This window comes from Diceros bicornis, chromosome 29, assembly GCF_020826845.1.
Source record: "Diceros bicornis minor isolate mBicDic1 chromosome 29, mDicBic1.mat.cur, whole genome shotgun sequence".
NCBI lineage: Eukaryota > Metazoa > Chordata > Mammalia > Perissodactyla > Rhinocerotidae > Diceros > Diceros bicornis.
Genome location: NC_080768.1, coordinates 39,086,561 through 39,106,271, shown reverse-complemented (window position 1 = coordinate 39,106,271; position 19,711 = coordinate 39,086,561). Strand labels below are relative to the sequence as shown.

Genomic DNA, 19,711 nt, shown 5'->3' with positions numbered 1-19,711 from the left:
AACAGTCCTTGCTTTCATGGCACTGTGTTACTAGAAACATGTGCCTATCAGAATCATGTCCATGCTTATACACTTCTGTGGTGCCTGAGATTTGGTCTCAGTTCCGATATGCATAAATTTCGGTTAACATGACACCATGCAAAGTGAGGACTACTTGTAGTTTAGTTTGAGAGGTAAAACAGAGTGGACATTTGTTGGACAATGGTAAGAAATATATTAAATTACTAGTATAGGGCTGGATCTTGGAGGATCTTGAAAGTTAGTAAGAGGACATTAGTCTTGGCTTGCTGGTATTTTAAGGTATCCCATGACTGCTTTTTTATTATTACTGTAGTGATTTCTCCTTGGTACTGGTGAAATTAGGAATGGGGAGCGGAGGGCTGTTTTAGTGTCTTAAGGCGTTTACCCATTAATTGTAAGTCACATATTAAAGGCTGTTTAGATGTATTTTGAGTTCATTCGACAACTTAGCACAATTTTACTGAGTATTTATTAAGATAGTGGTTAAGAGCCTAGGTATTAGAAACAGCCTGCACTGTTCAAATCCTATCTCTGCTGAGTGACCTTGGTCGAGCAAGTTACTTAATAGGTTTGTTGAAAGGATTGAGTTGATATTTGCAAAGCGCTTAGTGTGTCATTCATGTAGTCAGCACTAGATAAATGTGAGCATCTGCTAACTATCTTAATAGCAGGTGCTAGAAATACATAGATAAATAGAAAATGTGTCTCTGCCCTCCAGTTGAGGAGTCATTTATAAACAAATAATTAAAGCCATGTGGTTAGTAATAGGTACTCATTAACTGTGTGCCAGGTATTACATTCAGCATTATATATCAAGTTTTTGCATTTAATACAACCTTGTTATTACTTGCTCCCGTTTTATAGATGAAGGGATTAAAGCCTTAGAAGGATTATCTTACTTGGAGTTATATAGTTATTAAGTATTAGAATCAATATTTGAACCCATGCAGTCTGACTCCACATCTTTAACTTTTAACTGCTAGTTTATGGTATAATGCCATCATAGAGATATGAATTAGTGGCAGTAAGAATGAAAAGGAAGGCATCTGTCTAGGGCTGTTAGGGGTGTCTTCATAGAGGAGGTGATATTTGAGCAGGATTTGAAGGAATGAATAAGAATTTACTATTGGAGAAGAGGAGGAAGGCATTTCAAATAGAACAGCTTGGGTGTGAGAAAGCTTATTGAACCCTTGGAGTTGTATGTAGTTTGTTTGGCTGGAGTTGAGTAAGAGATGAGGTTGAAAAGGTGAGTTCAGACCAGATCACAAAGATCCTATGGTCCATATTAAAGAATTTGTACTTTATTTTTTAGTTACAGTAGCTTTTTAAAGTAGTTAAATAGCTCTTGAGGAGCTACTGAAGGATTTTTAAAAAGAGGGTGACATGATTGTATTTGCATGTAGAAGCTCAGCTCTGGTGATACAATGAGCAGTGGATTGGAGAAGACCTGAACAAGGACATCTACGAGTCTGATGATTACAGTAGTCAGAATGAGAAGTGACTAGGGCCTAAATGAAGGCAGAGGAGATACAGTAGGTGGAGATTTTGAGAAAGATTTAGGATAGAATGGAAAAGATATAATGTTGGGTTGGGAGTTGGGGTTGGAGGAGAGGGTGGAACCAAATAGGTCTCCCAGTGTTCTATTTTGAGTAGATGATGATACTAAATGTGGGAAGAGGAGTTTTTTTCGATAGTGGAAGAGACCATGCTTACATAAATTGGGGGTTTGTGTGAAGTCTTAACTGGAGAACTTTTGTAGACTGTTATCTATGTGGGTATGAAGGTCAGGAGGGCTTTGGGTAGGAGATTTGCCAGGTTATTAGCACATAGGTGATAGCTGAAGTTATGATCATAGATAACATTCATTTACCAGTAAGTAGTACTGAGTACTGGTTACCATGTGCTAGGCACAGGAGATAGAGCAGTGAACGAAACAGATTAAAAAAAAAATCCTTATTCTCAGGAGCTTACGGTTTAGTTGGGGTGAGGATGGGTTAAAGTAAATGGTATACCATGTGGTAGTGTTATGGGGAAAAAGCAGGGAAGGGAGAGAGAATTCAGAGAGAAAGGATGGATTTGTGCAGTTTTAAATTGTTGTGTTAGGGACTGTCTATCTGACATTTAACAGCAACCTGAAGGAGGTGAGGGAATGAACCATGTGGGTATCGGGGAATAGCATTCCAGTCAGGGGAGCAGAAATGCAAAGGTCATGAATCGGGATTTGTGCTTGGCATGGTTAAGGAAATGCAAGAAGGCCAGTGTGGTTAGAGCTGAGTAAGTATGAGTGAGAATAGAAATTAGGTGATGAGAGGACAGAAAGGTAATGGGAGGCCAGATTTTGTAGGGTCTTCTAGGCCATTATAAGGTCTATAGCTTTTACTCTAAGTGATATAGGAATCCTTGGACGATTTTGAGCAGAAGAGTGACATGATCTGACATAGCTTTTAACAAGAATACTCTGGCTTCTCTGTAGATTGGAGGGGAAAATACAAAAGCAGGGAGAACTTAGGAGGCTATTAGAATTATCCAAGTAAGAGATACAGTGGTTTGGATCATAGTGATAGTAGTGGAATTGGAATTCTGATTATGTTTTGAAGGTATAGTGATGGATTGGATGGTTATGAAAACCGAGAGTCAAGCATGATGCCGGAGCACAGTTGGAGGAGGGAGTTGCCATTTACTGAGGTGGAGGAGAATTCAGGAGGAGCACGTTTGAGGAAAAGAAGATCATGAGTTTGTTTTTGGACATGTTAAACTTGAGATTGCTATAAGGCATTCAGGAGAGGAGATATCAAGTAGAATGTGAGATATATATGTCTGGGGTTCAAAGCACAAGTCTGGGCTGAAAATTTAAATTTAGGACTTGTCAGCAAGTTGGTGGTATTTAAAGGAATGAGACTAGATGAGATCACCAAAGGAGGAGAAAAGAGTTTTGAGGAGTCCTGTGACATTCCGACTTTTAGAGATTGGAGAAACTCAGAAGGAATGGCCAATGAAGTAAGAAAAAAACTTGGAGATTGTGGTTCTTTAGAAGCCAGGTGAAGAAGATGTTTCAAGAAGGAAGGAATGGAAAATTCTGCAAATAGGTCAAGTAAAATGAGGACTAAAAAATGACCATCAGATTTAGTAACATGGAAGTGAGCTTGAGAAACAGTTTCCATGATGAGGGAGGAGGAGTAGGTTCAAGAAGAAATGGAAGAAGAGAAATTGGTTATAGTAGTAATATGTGGCTACTTTTTTCAAGTATTTTGCAATGAAGGGGAGCAAAGAAAGTAGTTGGATGGAGATGTGAGGGCAAAAGAAGGTATACATTTTTTTTAATATGGGAGAAATAACAGTTATTTGTATGCTGATAGGAATGATCTAATGGAGAGAAACCTGATGATGCAAAAGAGAGAAGGGAAAATTTTTGGAATGATGTCTTTGAGTAGGTAAGAGAGGATGTAATCTAATATACAAGTGGAAGCATTGGCCTTAGATAGGAGCATAGATAGTGTAGCCACTATTAAGGAAAGGCAGGGTATATGAGCACAGAGGGTAGACATACAGATGTGGCTGTGGAAAGCTGTGGAAGTTCTCTTTTGATTGCTTCGTAGTTTTCTAATGTAGTAGGAAGCACAGGCATTGGTTGAAAGTGAAGATGGGGGGCCGGCCCTGTGGTGTAGCGGTTAAGTGCGTGCGCTCTGCTGCTGGCGGCCCGGTTTCGGATCCCGGGCGCACACTGATGCACTGCTTGTCAGGCCATGCTGTGGTGGCATCCCATATAAAGTAGAGGAAGATGGGCACAGATGCTAGCCCAGGGCCAGTCTTCCTCAGCAAAAAGAGGAGGATTGGCATGGATGTTAGCTCAGGGCTGATCTTCCTCACATAAAAAAAAAAAGCAATTGAAGATGGGGTAAGAGTTGTTGGAGGCTTGAAGAGATAGGAGGAAGTATGAAATAATCTTTTAGGAGAATGGGAGAATGAACGGAGTAGGGAAGCATCAAGAGCCTTCAATTATTATAAATTGAGACCAGTCAGCATGGTTCTGTGTTTTTCTCTAACCATGTTCAGATATGAGAGTGACAACTTGAGTTATATGGAGAATTTAATTTAACCAGAGTTGAGATTTTATTGTTGAATCAGGAAAAAGCAAGGAAGTTAAGGATATATGCAAAGATGAGGTCCAATAAAAGACCTTGAAATCTAAGCTGGATAAGGAGAAGGAGGGCATAAGGAGAGTGAAAAGCTGGCAGGATCACTGAATTATAGGTCCTGTGAAGAGAAAGGATGAGAGAGCTGAAGACAGAATCCTAGATTTTATCAATATTTAATGGTAAAGCAAAGGAGGTATCAGAGTGTAGAACAAAAAGGCGTAGGGGAAGAAAGAGACAGGAAGTAGTCTATAGTCACATCTACAGTTCTGAGATGCAGAGTCCTGAAAACTTAAAAAAAATCACAGTAGTCCCCCGTTATCTGCCCTTTCACATTCCGTGGTTTCAGTTAGCCACGGTCAACCGTGGTCCAGAAGCAGGTGATCCTCCTCCTGCTGTATTGTCAGAAGGTCAGCAATAGCCTAATGCTATGTCACAATGCCTGTGTCATTCATCCTGCTTCATCTCATCAGTAGGCATTTTATCATTTCACATCATCACAAGAAGAAGAAGGGTGAGTACAGTACAATAAGATATTTTGAAAAAGAGGCCACGCTCACATAACTTTTATTACAGTATATTGTTATAATTGTTCTACTTTATTAGTAGTTACTGTTGTTAATCTCTTACTGTGCCTAATTTATAAATTAAACTTTATCATAGGTCTGTATGTATAGGAAAAAATGTAGTATAGATAGGGTTTGGTACTATGTGTGGTTCCAGGCATCCACTGGGGGTCTTGGAACGTATACCCTGTGGTTAAGGGGGGACTACTGTATTGTGGTAAAACATACATAACATAAAATTTATCATCTTACCTATTTTTTTTTTTTTTGGTGGGAAAGATTAGCCCTGAGCTAACATCTGTTGCCAATCCTCCTCTTTTTGCTGAGGAAGATTGGCCCTGGGCTAACATCCATGCCCCTCTTCCTCTACTTTATATGTGGGATACCTGCCATAGCATGGCTTGATAAGCAGTGCATAGGTCTCCTCCCAGGATCTGAACCTGTGAACCCCAGGCTGGTGAAGCGGAGCACGTGAACTTAACCACTACATCACTGGGCCGGCCCCCCATCTTAACTATTTTTAAGAATACAGTTCAGTGGCATTAAGTACATTGTTGTGCGACCATCACCACCATCCATCCCCAAAACTTTTTTGTCTTCCCAAACTGAAACTCTGTACCCATTAAATAATAACTCCCCATTTCTCCCTCCTTTGGCCCCTGGCAGTCATCATTCTACTTTCTGTCTATGAATTTAACTACTCTAGGTAGACCTTATATAAGGTGGAATCATAAAATATTTGTCCTTTTGTGTCTTATTTTACTTAGCATAACGTCTTCCCATGTTGTAGCATGTGTCAGACTTTCCTTCTTAGGAAATAAAACGGCTTTAAAAAGGCTAAATAATACTCCGTTGTAAGTATATACCACATTTTGTTTATCCATTCACCCATGGATGGGCACTTGGGTTGCTTCCACCTTTTGGCTATTGTGAATAATGTTGCTATGAACATGGGTGGACAAATACCTGTTCAAGTCCCAGCTTTCAATTATTTTGTGTACCCAGAAGTGGAATTGTTGGTTCATATGGTAATTCTATGTTTAATTTTTTGAGGAACTGCCGTACTGTTTTCCACAGTGGCTATACCATTTTACATTTCCATCAGCAATGCTCAAGGGTTACAATTTCTCCACATCATTGACAACACTTATTTTCTGGTTTTTTGTTTTGTTTTGTTTTTTTGATAGTAGCCATCCTAATGGGTGTGAAGTGGTTTCTCATTGTGGTTTGCATTTTCATTTCCCTAGTGATTAGTGGTGTTGAGCATCTTTTCATTTGTATATCTTCTTTGGAGAATGAAAAAAAAAATTTATAACTCATTTTACAGTAAGATCTCACTTAGCTAAACTCAGTTGTTGGCAAAACATGATTTGGACTGATGTGAAACTATATATATTCTTTACTTATCCCATTTAATGTGAATATGCCTATGTTTTGCTAAAGAAATATTAATGTGTCTGATTGTGGAGTATTGCCCCAAATTCTACTGAGACTGTTGATTTAAGATACATATATGTACTGTAATACTTTTCTAACATCAGAAAATTTCAAGATTTCAAAGCATATTCTATTCCAAGGGTTTTAGGTAAGAGTCTGTGAACTAGTAGCTTCATTTCTTTGGAAAACTGAGTTCCAGTTCAAAAAATCTTACAAACATTTGGGATTCAGAACATTAATTAGTTGAGGGCTACGCATACGTCCTATCTCACCTCTATCCATTTTGTTCTTTTCTGTCTTGATGCTTCACTCTTTTTTTTTTATTGAGGTCATAGTAGTTTATAACATTGTGAAATTTCAGGTGTATATTATTATTTGCCAGTCACCATCTATATGTGCCCCTTTACCCCTTATGCCCACCCCCCAGCCCCCTTCCCCTCTGGTGACCACTAATCTGTTCTCTTTGTCCACGTCTTTGTCTTCCACATATGAGTGAAATCATGCAGTGTTTGTCTTTCTCTGATTTATTTCGCTTAAAACAATACCCTTAAGGTCCATCCATGTTGTTGCAAATGGGATGATTTTGTCTTTTTTTTATGGCTGAGTAGTATTCCAGTGTATGTATGTACCACGTCTTCTTTATCCATTCATCAGTTGATGGATACTATGTTTCACTCTTGATATTCCTATCCTGGAGTTTTTTGCCTCTTAACTTCTCTGAGCCTTGTTTTTTTTCCTATCTATAAAGTGGGCATATTGTTTTCTACTTTGAGGAATGAATGGATTGTGGGGATTAAATGAGATAACTATATAAGGTGCAGAGTCTGGCTCTGTGGTGCTTCTCAAATACTGATTCTCTTTATTCCTTAAGTCCATGCTCTATCCATTTTGGAGCATGTGAACTCATTCTTACATATCTCTTTCATCATGTAACTTGTAATCCCAATAACAGAATTATTTTTTATTATAATATTTCTATGGGAAATTTTCAAATACCAGAAGGGCATCTCTTTTCCCCAGAGTTCACATTCTCATACTGATAATAAGGGTGCAGTCCAACCCTCCACTCCCACCTCAAAATGACATTCCCCCATGGAGAATGGAAAAGGAAGATCAAGGGGGAGCTATCTAACGGAGGCAAGGGGAGCGGAGCAGGGCTGTGTCTACGTCAATTGTAATTTTCTTGTTTGTACCAGATCTGGACTTGAGAGTGCGGCAAGAGTGGCCTCTAGATATTGGAAATTGGAATTAGATAAGTCATTTAATGGAAGTGGAGTTTTTGCAGAAGAGTAATCTTTTCTCATCAACTACTAGTAATAAAAGTTTCATTTTCTAGATAGGCATATTTAAGTTATCTTTTGGTTAAGCCCAATTACTAGTGCATTTTAGTGCCCCCCTCCCTTAGTTTCTTAGATTAAAAGGTCCATTTTGGCCTGGAATGTATGTCATCTTTTAAAGATCTTGGCATATTCAAATGAGAAGAAGGGCACAGCGTGGCAGAACTTGAGTTAAAAGTTTTTAAAAATATTTTGTGCTCTTGATTATATTAGATACATGCTTCTTTGGAAAGTTACATGTTTAATGAAAGAGTATTTTGGCTGAAGTTTAAAAATAAAATGACCTAGCAAAGGTGACCTTGTAATTCAGATGTGACGATTTGATTTTGTCAAGGACTGGGTTAATGAGCGGTTTAGATGCAGCTCTTGCTTCCTCAGTGCATAGAGCTCTTGTTAACTTCTAAACTGTAATAAATGGAAACACACTGGCTCATGAGGCTTTCACAGGGGAGTTGGAGGTGGTGGGGGCCAGAGATAGGTGAGTGTATGTGCCAGAACATTTCACAGTGCAGAAAGGTGAGGGTGGGTGAAGGCGGTGGGGAAATCTTCCATGAGTCTAGTTTTACACAGACTCTCTTAGTTGCGGTGATGTGCAAACAATTATACTGGAACTGGATATCCACTTTCACATCGGGCATCTACCTGGAAGAGCGACGGGCAGCTGACAGGAAAGCTCCCAAAGAACAGGCAGTGCCACAGCAGGTGCATGTTTTCGACTTTGTGCTTCCTAGCTGATCCTAGGCTCAGGGAGTTAGATTTGGTTTCTGATATTTGGTTATTCTGATATTTTCTATATACTGTTCTTGTCATTTTGAGCTGTGAAGATAGGTTAAAAGATACTACTTTATGAATTAGAATACTTCTTTCTGGAATGTAGTTTAAAGAAGTGTTTTTAAGACCTTTTTACAAAGTTCTATTTTGGTTTTGAGAAATGAAAAAATCTTATTTTAACCCTGTCTTGTGTATTTCCTTATGATTTTTGTATTTGTAATCACCCATTACTCCTTGATGTCATAATACAATTTATCCGACTCATAGATATTTGTCTTTTGTTTTGAGGTATCTAAGGAAGAGGTTGAGGTTTCACCTGGCTGTATTCCAGTATGAAACCAGAGATGAGTCCCTTGGCCATTTATAAAAGGGAATGGGTAGAAAGACCAGGAGGAGTTTTCAAATGAGTTGTGGTGAAGAAGCTTCTTCCTTAAATGAATTTATACAAAAATAGTGAATAAAAATGTCTGATGGTTTTAGTTAGAAGATGTGTATGTGTGTCTTTGGGCTCCAACAAGGGATTTTTAATAATCTCTGAATGGTTTTTAAAGCATCAAGTTGAAGAATAATTTTGGTTGTTCTTTTGATGGGGAATTATTAATACTTGTGTTTGATTACGCTAAGTTCTAGCTCTTTTTCTTAAGTCAGTTAATGTTTATAGGGTATCCATGATAAATATACATATACATGCATATATATTATATACATAATATATACACACATATACATGTATGTGTATATGAGTCTGTTGCTATATTGGGTACAGAGCAAATCAAATTACCCTTGAATTTAAGGTTTTGAAACCTGATCTTTGTAGTCGTTAGCAATAGCTTATATTGGAATTGTTGGTGTGGAAGTCATAGATGCTTTTTAAGTTATTCTTTTTTTAGATAACTGTAGTTCAGATTATTGGAAGGATGGTGGGCATAGAGATTGTTTTCATTGTAAACAGAAGGTAGATAAAAGGGATAACTGTATGTGTATAACAGAGTATTTTTTTCTTTGGTCAAATCTGTGAAGAGCTACTAATGAATGGAATTTTAGGGGCAGTGTGAACTGAATTTTGAAGACTCTTTTGATACTTGTTTTGTCATATTCTTTTTATATTGTTCTTAAATATCTACTTTCCCAAACTAGAAAATTATTTTTTTCTGTAGGTACTCACATGTTGAGTAACTCATTACTGGTGTTGTCAGTCTGTGTATGACCATGGCGAGTGTGCAGCACTCCTCCTCCCCCTTGTTAAAAATTGTCCTTTATCTGACAGTAAATGCCAGCAGTAGTTTCTCTTTAATAATCAAGTCATTGAAGGAGTGAGTTTAGTTGAGGAAAGTATTTGCAGTGTTGTAAAATATGGAAAATGCGGTGACATCAGCTGCATTTGGTTCTAAGAGATTTGTTGGCATTTTTGTTCTTCATTTAGATGCTCTATTTAAAGAATAATACAGCTTATTTCAAAACTTGTTAGCTTGTTCCTGGCTTTTTTTGTTCTCCTGAGGAATCCTGAGAAGACAACATTTAGATTTAGATCTTTTGTTTTGTTTTGTTATCTATCTCAGTGTATTTAATGTAACTAACTTTTATAATGTATTTTTTGACTGCACAGAAAGTTGGAGTGACTGGGCCCCCTGATCCACAAGTCCGCTGTCCCTCTGTCATTGAGTTTGGGAAATATGAAATTCACACCTGGTACTCTTCCCCATATCCTCAAGAATACTCAAGGTATGTTTTGAGAGACCCTTTACCTTCTGTTTTTAGATTCATAGAACTCTAGCACTAGAAGAAGTCTTGGGGACGTTTTAGTCCAGTTCATCTTTTTACATTTGAGGAAACTGGTGGCTTTTAAATGTCCATAATAGCAGCATACTTTGGCAGCCACTTAATCCAAGTTGACTTCAGATTTTCTTTTCTGTAACCTGTCTAAAAGCTGTTATTTAAAATTGGAAACCTGACTCACAGTCAGAATGGAAGGGGAACATTTTTTCTTTAAGAGAAATTTGCCTTCATACCTCACACTAAGAATTTAAAAAAAAGAAAGAGAGAGGTTCTTATACTTAACCATAAATAAAGTTTCAGTGAGTAGCCTTTTATTTAAATTTTTATAATTTAACAAACTTAGTGAATGGTTTGTTTTCCCAGGAATAATTGGACAATTATAAAATTAAAATTATAAAATTATATATAATTTAAAATTATATATAAATAGCTTGGGTTTCCAGATATAAAAATTGATCAGTCATGAGCTTTTTGGGATGAGGCAACATGCTTAATGAAGCCAAATTGGTTTCATGACTCAGCTCTGACATTTATAAGCTATGTAACCATAAAAGTTACCCAACTAGTCTGTACCTCAGTTTCTTCATCTTTAAAATGGGGATAATAATAGTACTTACCTTGTAGGGTTTGTTGTGAACATGAAATGAATTAAAACGTGTAAATCACTTAGAAAATGTTAAGTGTCCAGTAATGTCAGTTATTATTATTTTTTCCTTTAGGATTGAAATTAAGAGTTGAAAAATAAGATTTGGTCAAAAAATTAAACACTGGTTTATCATTTGAAGTATAGCAGACACATTAATGCTCTCTTTAATCTGTAAACTCCTTACAGTTTCCCATTTGCAGGGTGTTGTAAGGAATAATAAGTTATCGTGCTCTGTGGGTTAAACACATGTTCGGAGTACTCTCATTAGATGACTTTTTACCTCTCTAGTAACATCGCTTGTCCAAAATATTAGCAAAAGTAAATATAACAACATTAATTTATTCAGTGCTTTACAGTATACAGAGTGCTTTAACATGAGTTATTTCTAAGAAGCTGGGAATAGGCTAGTATATTTGTTAAAAAACTAAAACTCAGTATTTTTTTTACTTGTTCATTCTATATAATTTAACAACTTGCTTATGTGGTTTTCAAGTCTAGCAGAAGTAGAAAAATAGGAGTGAGAATGTTATTATTGATACAGACCTCAGTGACAAAAAAAAAAAAAGAGAAAGCAAAACTCCAGGAAACTAACACACAAGTTCATGAAACACAGTACTTGAGAGCCATTTATTATAGGCTAAACACTGTCGTACATCTTTAAGGCAGCATTCTGTTTATATCATGGAATAACGACAATTAATCTGAGTTTGTTAAGAAAAAGGTTAAATTATATTTATATATTATTATATATTTATATATGTATGTTAAAAGAGAGCAGGAAATCCTCAACTACCTACAGAACTCAGGTATTCAAGGCAGTTGACTCCTCAGGAGTTCTGGATAGGCAAGATATTGTATGATCAAGAAGAAATATGCTGAGGAATTAATTTCTTCATCAGATTTAAAATAAATTATTATTACCATTTTTTTAGTGAGCTCTTTGCAAGCTGTTCATATCATAAGAGTGCTCAACTAAGAAAAGAAGTCCTGTTCAGTGTGTGTAGGCTGTTCGAGGGATTGTGGTGCAGGTAGACTGGAACCCCAGGTACCTGTCTCTCCTGCTCAAGGGGAGGAGAGGAAATAATAATTGACTCCAGCCTAAGCACTTGCTTTTCCAGAGAGTGAGGAGAATGGAACCATGAGGCTGTTGTCTTTTAAGATATTAAAAGGCTTCATTAAAAACGTTGCCTTTTGTTCTGAAGAGATTGTCACTAATCAGGTTTGAAACCTGATTTCTTAACTTCTTAATCAGGTTTGCGGGAATTGGTTATCAGTGAAGGAATAAACAACGTTGCCAGCAGAAATGTAAATAACCAAAAAAGTAGAATGGGAATCATAATGGAAAGCAGCAATAGGATAGAACTGCAAAATTCACCAACTTTCTTAAGTAGAATTTTAGACATTTTCTATACATTTCTTTATCCACTGTGGTGGGTTCCCTGAATTTCTCATCAGAAAATATTCTGTAATTTAATAGGTTCTTTGGTAATTATGATGTTTTCTATGTATTCATAATTTTCTTAATTACATTTTTTAAAACTACATATATCTATTTAAATGAATTTAGGCTAGTTTTACTCTGAGTTCTTTTAAACTTGAGTTGACTAAAATGTTTAGAGATCTTATGTTTTCCAAATAATAAACCTGTCTCCTTACTTTGTTAATGACTATTATTCTGTGCTAAATTATTTCTGAATTATTTTCTTATTATTAAAGGTTTTAAATGCTTTTTGAAAACTCCAAATCCCAAAGCATGCAAAAACAGGACAATTGGAGCAAATAAAAAAGAAAAGATCACAAGAGGAAAAATATTTTGGAAAGTGGGATTATGCTGTTATCCCCCATAATATCCAGATATTTGTGTGTGCGTTGTATCTTAAGTAATCTTGCATCTTTGACTTAAAAAAATAAAACAAAACAAAATGAAACAACAGCAATGAAGCAATAATGCTATTTCATTTGGAGCAATATGATTAAGTCTCAGACGCTGAAGAGTATAAACTGGAATTTTAACCCCAAGTTTCTCCAACAGGACCGTGTGATGCTCACACATGGCAGACAGGTCCATAGAGAACCTTACTCTGCCATTAAAGACATGACATAGATGGGCTGAAGGCAAGAGTAACTGTGATCATGGGGTATCCTCTACTCTTGCGCTGTTTAGAGCTTAGTTTCATAATAACCTCTTTGCTTTGAGATCCTAACAAGACAGATTCCGCCATAATTGAGTTCCTGGGGAAGTTTCCTCTACCTTTTGATCCTGTTCCTGACTTGATTTGATGCATAGATTATATGTAGCCCCAGTTACTGAAGAACAGCATCCTTAAGGTCTTTGGATGATTATTAAATGATGAAATAAAATGGATGAAAGGAGAATAAAGATATTCATAGTATTAATCATAAATAATAGCAGTTGTAGTTACCATTCATTGAGCTTGGTACTGGACTAAACATCTCTGGAATAATTCTCTGAGGTGGACATTACTATCTTCATTTTACAGACCAGGGCCTGGCAAACATATTTAAGACCATACAGTTGATAAATGGCAGAACCAGGGTTTAATCCTGCTTTCTCTTACCACATAGCTATAACTTTAACCACTGTGCTTGCACTACTCCATATAGATTGATCTGTTGATAGATCTATTGATCTCACATGACTTGTACCATAACCTTTGATTTAAGTAATATTTAATATAATTTTTATTGTGGTATTAAAATTTTGCTGTAAGTTGACTTATTATAAAGGCCACACAGACGACTGCTATTTTGGGCAATGTTGAAAAGCCAAGAAGGTACTATAGGAAGAATATTTGCATCATCCTAGAATAAGAGAAACAGTGCTTCCAAAGCACACACAGCTGCAGCCCAGTTTTTTTTGAGGAAGCTTGGCCCTGAGCTAACATCTCTTGCCCATCTTCCTCTTTTTCTCTCCTCTTTTTTCTATGCCCCTACTGCATAGTTGTATATCCTAGTTGTATGTCCTTCTAGTTCTTCTATGTGGGACTCCGCCTCAGCATGGCTTGATGAGTGGTGCATAGGTCCGCGTCCAGGATCTGAACCGGTAAACCCGGGGCCACTGAAGCAGAGCGCGTGAACTTAACCACTACACTACCAGGCCGGCCCCCTTGCAGCCCAGTGCTGACTTCGCAGGCTGGGGTGACAACGTAGTGGCCGAGTTTAGAAAAACTTCAAGTATGGAGGCTACACCCCATGATGCAGCTGATCAGAGTGCCCATACACCTATTTAACAGTCAAGGCCTAGGTGCTGTCAGGAAGATGATGACAAAAGCAGCAGCACCCAGCAGTATTCTCTAGGGCTAGGAGTATTCATAATCTCTGTAACTACATTTCATTTCAGGTGATTTGATGTCCTTTCAATAGGATGTATTTTTTCAGTGAGAGAACTGCAGCCATTTGTACTATTACTAGAAGAAACATTTTGTTTTTCCAGGGATTTTATCACGATTCCCTTTAGACAAAGTGTCATCCCAGTGGGCTTGGTTATAATCAAGTAAGAGGTTTTAAATGTTTTCAGCAAGAACTGAATGGAATAAAGTAGATCATGATGCTTGCTTTTACTTTATTTTTCATATAATAAGATTTGCCAGGTTTTTTTAAAATCGTGAATAAAATGTCATACATCTTGCTATTCCAAGGAAGTAGCATGCACTTAGAATTTACCAGATAGAACTTGGCAGTAATTTTCTCAGAGATTTCATTTCTTCTAACGTTTCTTCAACAACTCGCTTACTACTAGAGCTTTAAAGAAATTAGGCCTTCTCTCATAGACATTAGGAAATAAATTGTACGTTATTTTCATGCCTCTGTACTGAGACCTAAAAATTGAATTGGGATGCTTTTAAAGTTGGCATTTATCTTTTTTTCTGACAAGTTTAGTGGCCTGTCACTGGTTCTTTATTTCTTTGTTTTTTTTCTTTCTTAATATTTTAAAAAGCACAGAATTTTATTTAGGTTTCTCAGATTCACATTGTAGAGGCTATTTAGGTGTAATATTTAGCTCTCAAAGTGAAACTCTACTCAAGGATTCTTCTTTATCTTCATGTTGCAACAAGTTAAAATTGCTCATTGAGAGTTTAGCACGGGTAGATAAAGGTAAGTAGTAGCATAGTTGGTGGGGAGGAGGTTGCTGTTAATTCCCTTGACATAGGGAGAACCTCATTCTCTCACCCTCCTTTTAAGTAGAAATTATTCAAAATCCAGATATTTAGGAAGACAGTTTGGTAGTTGTGGGTCACCTTTGAGACTCGATTAATACATCTAGTGCCCACATTAGATAATGAAGTTTACAATTGGGGCCATTTCATTTTGAGATTCTTTTAGTTCTGGTGGTAAAGCAGGAAAAAGCTATTTATCCTGCTGCCGTTCTTTCTCTGGGTAGTGGGTTTTGAGGCAACACGCAAAGGAAATAAGCAAAGTAGCCTAGGAAACCTTTCTTTTCTATATTCTTGGCTCTTCTTGATTTTAATTTATAATGTCAGTCATTATTTGTTTTACTCAGTACTTTATTTTGAAATGACTTTTTTACTAATGATTATAATTACAGGTTGTGTTGGCTTTGCTAATATTAATATTTTGGAAAACAGTTATTATATAATGTAGACATTTAGAAATACTATACCACAACAGTTCCTGGGAAGCTTTTAGTGTGCTGAATGGCAGTTTTAAAAATAAGATGTGAGATTATAGGGCGGGCCCGGTGGCGCAAGCGGTTAAGCGCACGCGCTCCACTGCGGCAGCCCAGGGTTTGCCGGTTCAGATCCTGGGAGCACACTGACACACCGCTTGTCAATCCATGCTGTCGTCTCATATAAAGTGGAGGAAGATGGGCATGGATGTTAGCCCAGGGCCAGTCTTCCTCAGCAAAAAGAGGAAGATTGGCAGAGGTTAGCTCAGGGCCGGTCTTCCTCACCAAAAAAAAAAAAAAAAATGTGAGATTATATAGGAAGAATTAATGCACATTGTGAATCCCCAAAGGATAAGGAAAAAAACTCACATGCCCTGTTCTACCCTTATTTGAGCATGAAACACGTAGTGCATACAGGACTAGTGTTCATGAATACACCTTGGGAAAGGCTTTAGTTGCATGTTAGATGTTTTCATATAATTACAATTGTGCTTCAAAAGCTGCTTCTAAAGTAGAACTTGAAAAAATAGTTATGTTCTTCACACTTTAACAAGTCAAACATTTTTGTGTGTTAATCTTTTTCTTTAATTTCAGGGTAATCTTTTTAAAGCATAGCTATCTAAACTGATAGCAACTAGGTTAATGAAGTTTTTTATTTCCTTCAGCCTCAATGTGTATTTATATGAGAGAGGATACAGTAATTTATTTGAATTATATTTTTTGTCATCACATCATCCAGTACTTTTGCATATGCTTTTTTAATGATAGTATCCGATCTCAGATGACCAAGGCATGACCAGTTCTGGACACAGTTCATGATGGAGGGAACCCTCCATGCTGAGGATACATGGGGTGTGTATTTCATAATGGATGAGCCTTGTGGTCTTCTGGATTCAGACTAAAATGGGTATAAAAGCCAGTGGTTTTTAATTTAGGTTATGTTCCTTCCATTACTTTATGAACTGATCTGATCACTTGACTTCATTGCCTAGCTCCTCATAAAAGGGACAGAAGGAAGAAGTCCTGTTAAGCTACTGATAAAATAGCAAGATTATTGAGAAAATAAAAATTAATAACAGAGAACATCTGAAAGGATAATTGAACTTTTATTTCACTTGTTAAATAATAGACTTTTGCGTTACAAGATCTAATGTGATATTTAACCAGAGGGAAAGCCAGAATTTCAGGGGTGGAAAGGAGGGAAGTTAGTATAGTATGCCCTAACTTGAAAAAACATATTCAATATTATAATATAATTTTATACTTAAAAAGATATACAAAATCTGCTTTTGTAATCCCCACTATTGTGTCCATTTTACTCAGCACTCTGCACCTAGTGTATCTAGCACAGGGCCTGACATACAGTAAGTATTCAACAAATATTTGTTTTTCTGAAATTAACGAATGAATGATCTAATGAAGGAAGAAAGAATATATAGCTTAACTAAATGTTCTTCACTTATTGGTGTGCTCTGAAGGTAGATTTTATTTTCTGCTTACTGGAGATTATCAAGGAGGAGAGAATGTGAGATTTTCATGTCTGTGAAGCGGGTAACTTAAGAAGACTGGACAGTATTAGTCTAATGGGAAGAGCACTGAATTGAGTGTCTTGATTTCTCATCCCTGCCCTCTTGCTGTTAATTAGTTGGATACCATTATCCAAATCAGTTTTATCTTGAATTTTTTTTCTTTCTTTCGTTTGATTAATGGGGATTATGATACATTCTCTACCTTTTTACCTGGCTAGTAATGAGAATGAAAAAAGAGTAGTTGTGAAAGGTTAAAGTCTTATATAAATCCCTGTCTTTTGTTTAATTATTATTTACAGGCTGCCTAAATTGTATCTTTGTGAATTCTGTCTAAAATATATGAAAAGTAGAACTATTCTACAGCAGCACATGAAGAAATGTGGTTGGTTCCATCCTCCTGCCAATGAGATTTACAGAAAGAATAATATTTCTGTCTTTGAGGTAAAGTAGAAGATGTTTAGTCTTGTTTTCCTATCCATTTCAAATACAGTGCCACCTGTACTGTATTTAATTGTGCAATTTGATTTTTGGGGGGAAATATTATTTTTCTGTTGTACTCACTATTGAGTCAGATAGTCAGCTATATGAGAAGCAGAATTAGGCCAATCCAAAAGGTACCAAGTTCACAAGCTTGATCTCAGAATAAATTATTTTGTATTTCGTTGCACCAAAGATATAAATTTTATTATTTTTATGTACCACTAAGAAGGAAAAAGTACCACTAATTATGATTTATAAGACCTCATTTGATTATAAAATGTCAACTAATTTTACATATTTTGGGTACAGTAAAATTGTGTCTTAAAACCTGTGAAGTACGGTGTTTAAATAAAAAATTTCTATTGCTCTATTTAAAGGAATATTTTGTAGAGGTGTATTTAATAGCCGTAGTAAATCTTAATGTATTTTCCTGACTTCATCATAATGATATGACTTAGGCTGTGTCTGTGATTCTGTGTTGTTAGTAGTGGTTTTTAATTTCTTGATCCTCAGTTCTGTAGTTTGATTGCAAAGTATTAATTGATTACCTCCCATGTGCTCAAGTCTGTAATTACTATGATGGTAGAATTTCAGATTGTCAGGATCTACTGAGTCTCTAACTTTCTTGATCTTCCCTAAGCCTTTATTTTAGGTGACGAATAGAAGAGCTCTTCACCTTGGGGGGGAGGAGGAAGGGTGTGGTATACAATATTGTTTCAGAATACCCAAGAGCAGATTGCTTCTCAATTTAAGCATATATTGGTGTGTATTTTAAAAGAAGTGATTTTAAATTACTTAAATTGTTGAGGAGGTTTTAGTCTTGAAGTCAATGTCTTGGAGTCTAATATGGGCGTCCATTGACATTTTCATGAAAGAGCAAGCTCCAGCAACTCCAAGAGCAAAGGAGTGTAAGGAGCAGTATAGTGTAGTGCTCCTGATCTTGGCCAGCCTGATTCCAAGAAATATCTTATTTGCCAGCTTGCTCCCTAGGGAACTTGGTTGGTGCTTCTGACATAGTTAATATTCCCTCAAGTAGCTTTATTTGGGGGTAAATCTGATCATGGCAGTCAGACTACATTGCTTCTGGCTGCTGGCACAGGTTAGATTATAGTTATACTTTGTTTTACTTAACAAATATAGTTTAGAATAGGTTGCATTTAGATCTTTTGTTGAATTAAATACTTTAAAAAATGAATCAGATCAGCTTACTCTCTGAAGGATTCCTGCAATCAATCTTATTATAAAAGCAAAAAGTGCCGTTTTTACAACAGTCATCATCTTCTTGTTTAGGTATTTATGTTTTGTTTAAGTATAGTATTTTATATATTTAGTTGTCTTAAAACAGCAGGTAGTGTAATTCTGCCATTTCAAGGGATAGCTTCCAGGTTCTGATCACTGACATCTCTTAGGCTGGACTGTGGATAATCAGAGGTGCTTGTAACTTGATGTGTATTATTCTAGAATTTAAGAGATACTCTACTGATCAGTTGGTTGTTTTTTTCCTCTAGGTTGATGGGAATGTGAGTACCATTTATTGTCAGAACCTGTGTCTCTTGGCAAAGTTGTTTCTTGACCACAAAACCCTCTATTATGACGTGGAGCCATTTCTTTTTTACGTACTAACACAGAATGATGTCAAGGGCTGCCACCTTGTTGGCTACTTTTCTAAAGTAAGTATATCAGCTTAAAATGAGTTTGAATTCATATGGAAATCTGAAACAGTCTGCTGGTTCTCACTAGGAGACACTACAGGATGCAGCACCTTCTGGTACCATCCAGCTTTTTGGGAAGGAAAATGGAAGGCACGTTCAGAAGGTGCCTGGTAACATTCAACAGACTGTACTCTCCGAATGTACTCTCCTAGGAACATGAACTGCTGGTTATACTCAAGAGGAAAAGTTTTAAAGTGACTTCTATTCCCACGGTGATAATAGGTAGAACTTGTGAAATAAACACAGTCATTACCGCTTTGGCTTCTTCCTCAGTTTAAATCTTCTCTTCCTAATTTGAGTTGTAGGCATAGAAAGAAGAATAGGAAGCTGTTTTTATTAAAGGATATTTTCTTCTTTCTTTAATCTTCCTTTCTCTTGGGGAGGGAAAAAAGTTTCTTTTGTAGTCAAACAATGTAAAAGACATACGTTTATTTAAGCAAGCCCATAGTAAAATCTAAGTGTATAAAATAGTTAAGTGGAAAGTACTAGCTTTATAAGAGTTCTGTTAGTAGGCTATTTCAGTGGTTAAATATAATTTAAAATGTCTGATTTATAAAAGTGTGTACCCAACATCTTGGGACTACTTTTTATAAATATTTAAAAATGGTTCGAGTTAGTTTTAAAGTGAAATGTGTGAAGTTAGGTGCCATGAACA

At 36.5% G+C, this 19,711-nt stretch overlaps 1 protein-coding gene across 3 annotated transcripts in view; it reads left to right on the top strand.

Moving 5' to 3' along the window:
- KAT6A (lysine acetyltransferase 6A) overlaps positions 1–19,711 on the top strand; it is a 113,765-nt gene that overhangs the window by 79,093 nt on the left and 14,961 nt on the right. For all 3 annotated transcript variants that reach the window (XM_058525290.1, XM_058525291.1, XM_058525292.1), the window contains 3 exons: positions 9,872–9,987; positions 17,164–17,305; positions 18,853–19,014. In XM_058525290.1, coding sequence (XP_058381273.1) covers positions 9,872–9,987; positions 17,164–17,305; positions 18,853–19,014 — 420 coding nt within the window. The remainder of the gene's footprint in view (positions 1–9,871; positions 9,988–17,163; positions 17,306–18,852; positions 19,015–19,711) is intronic.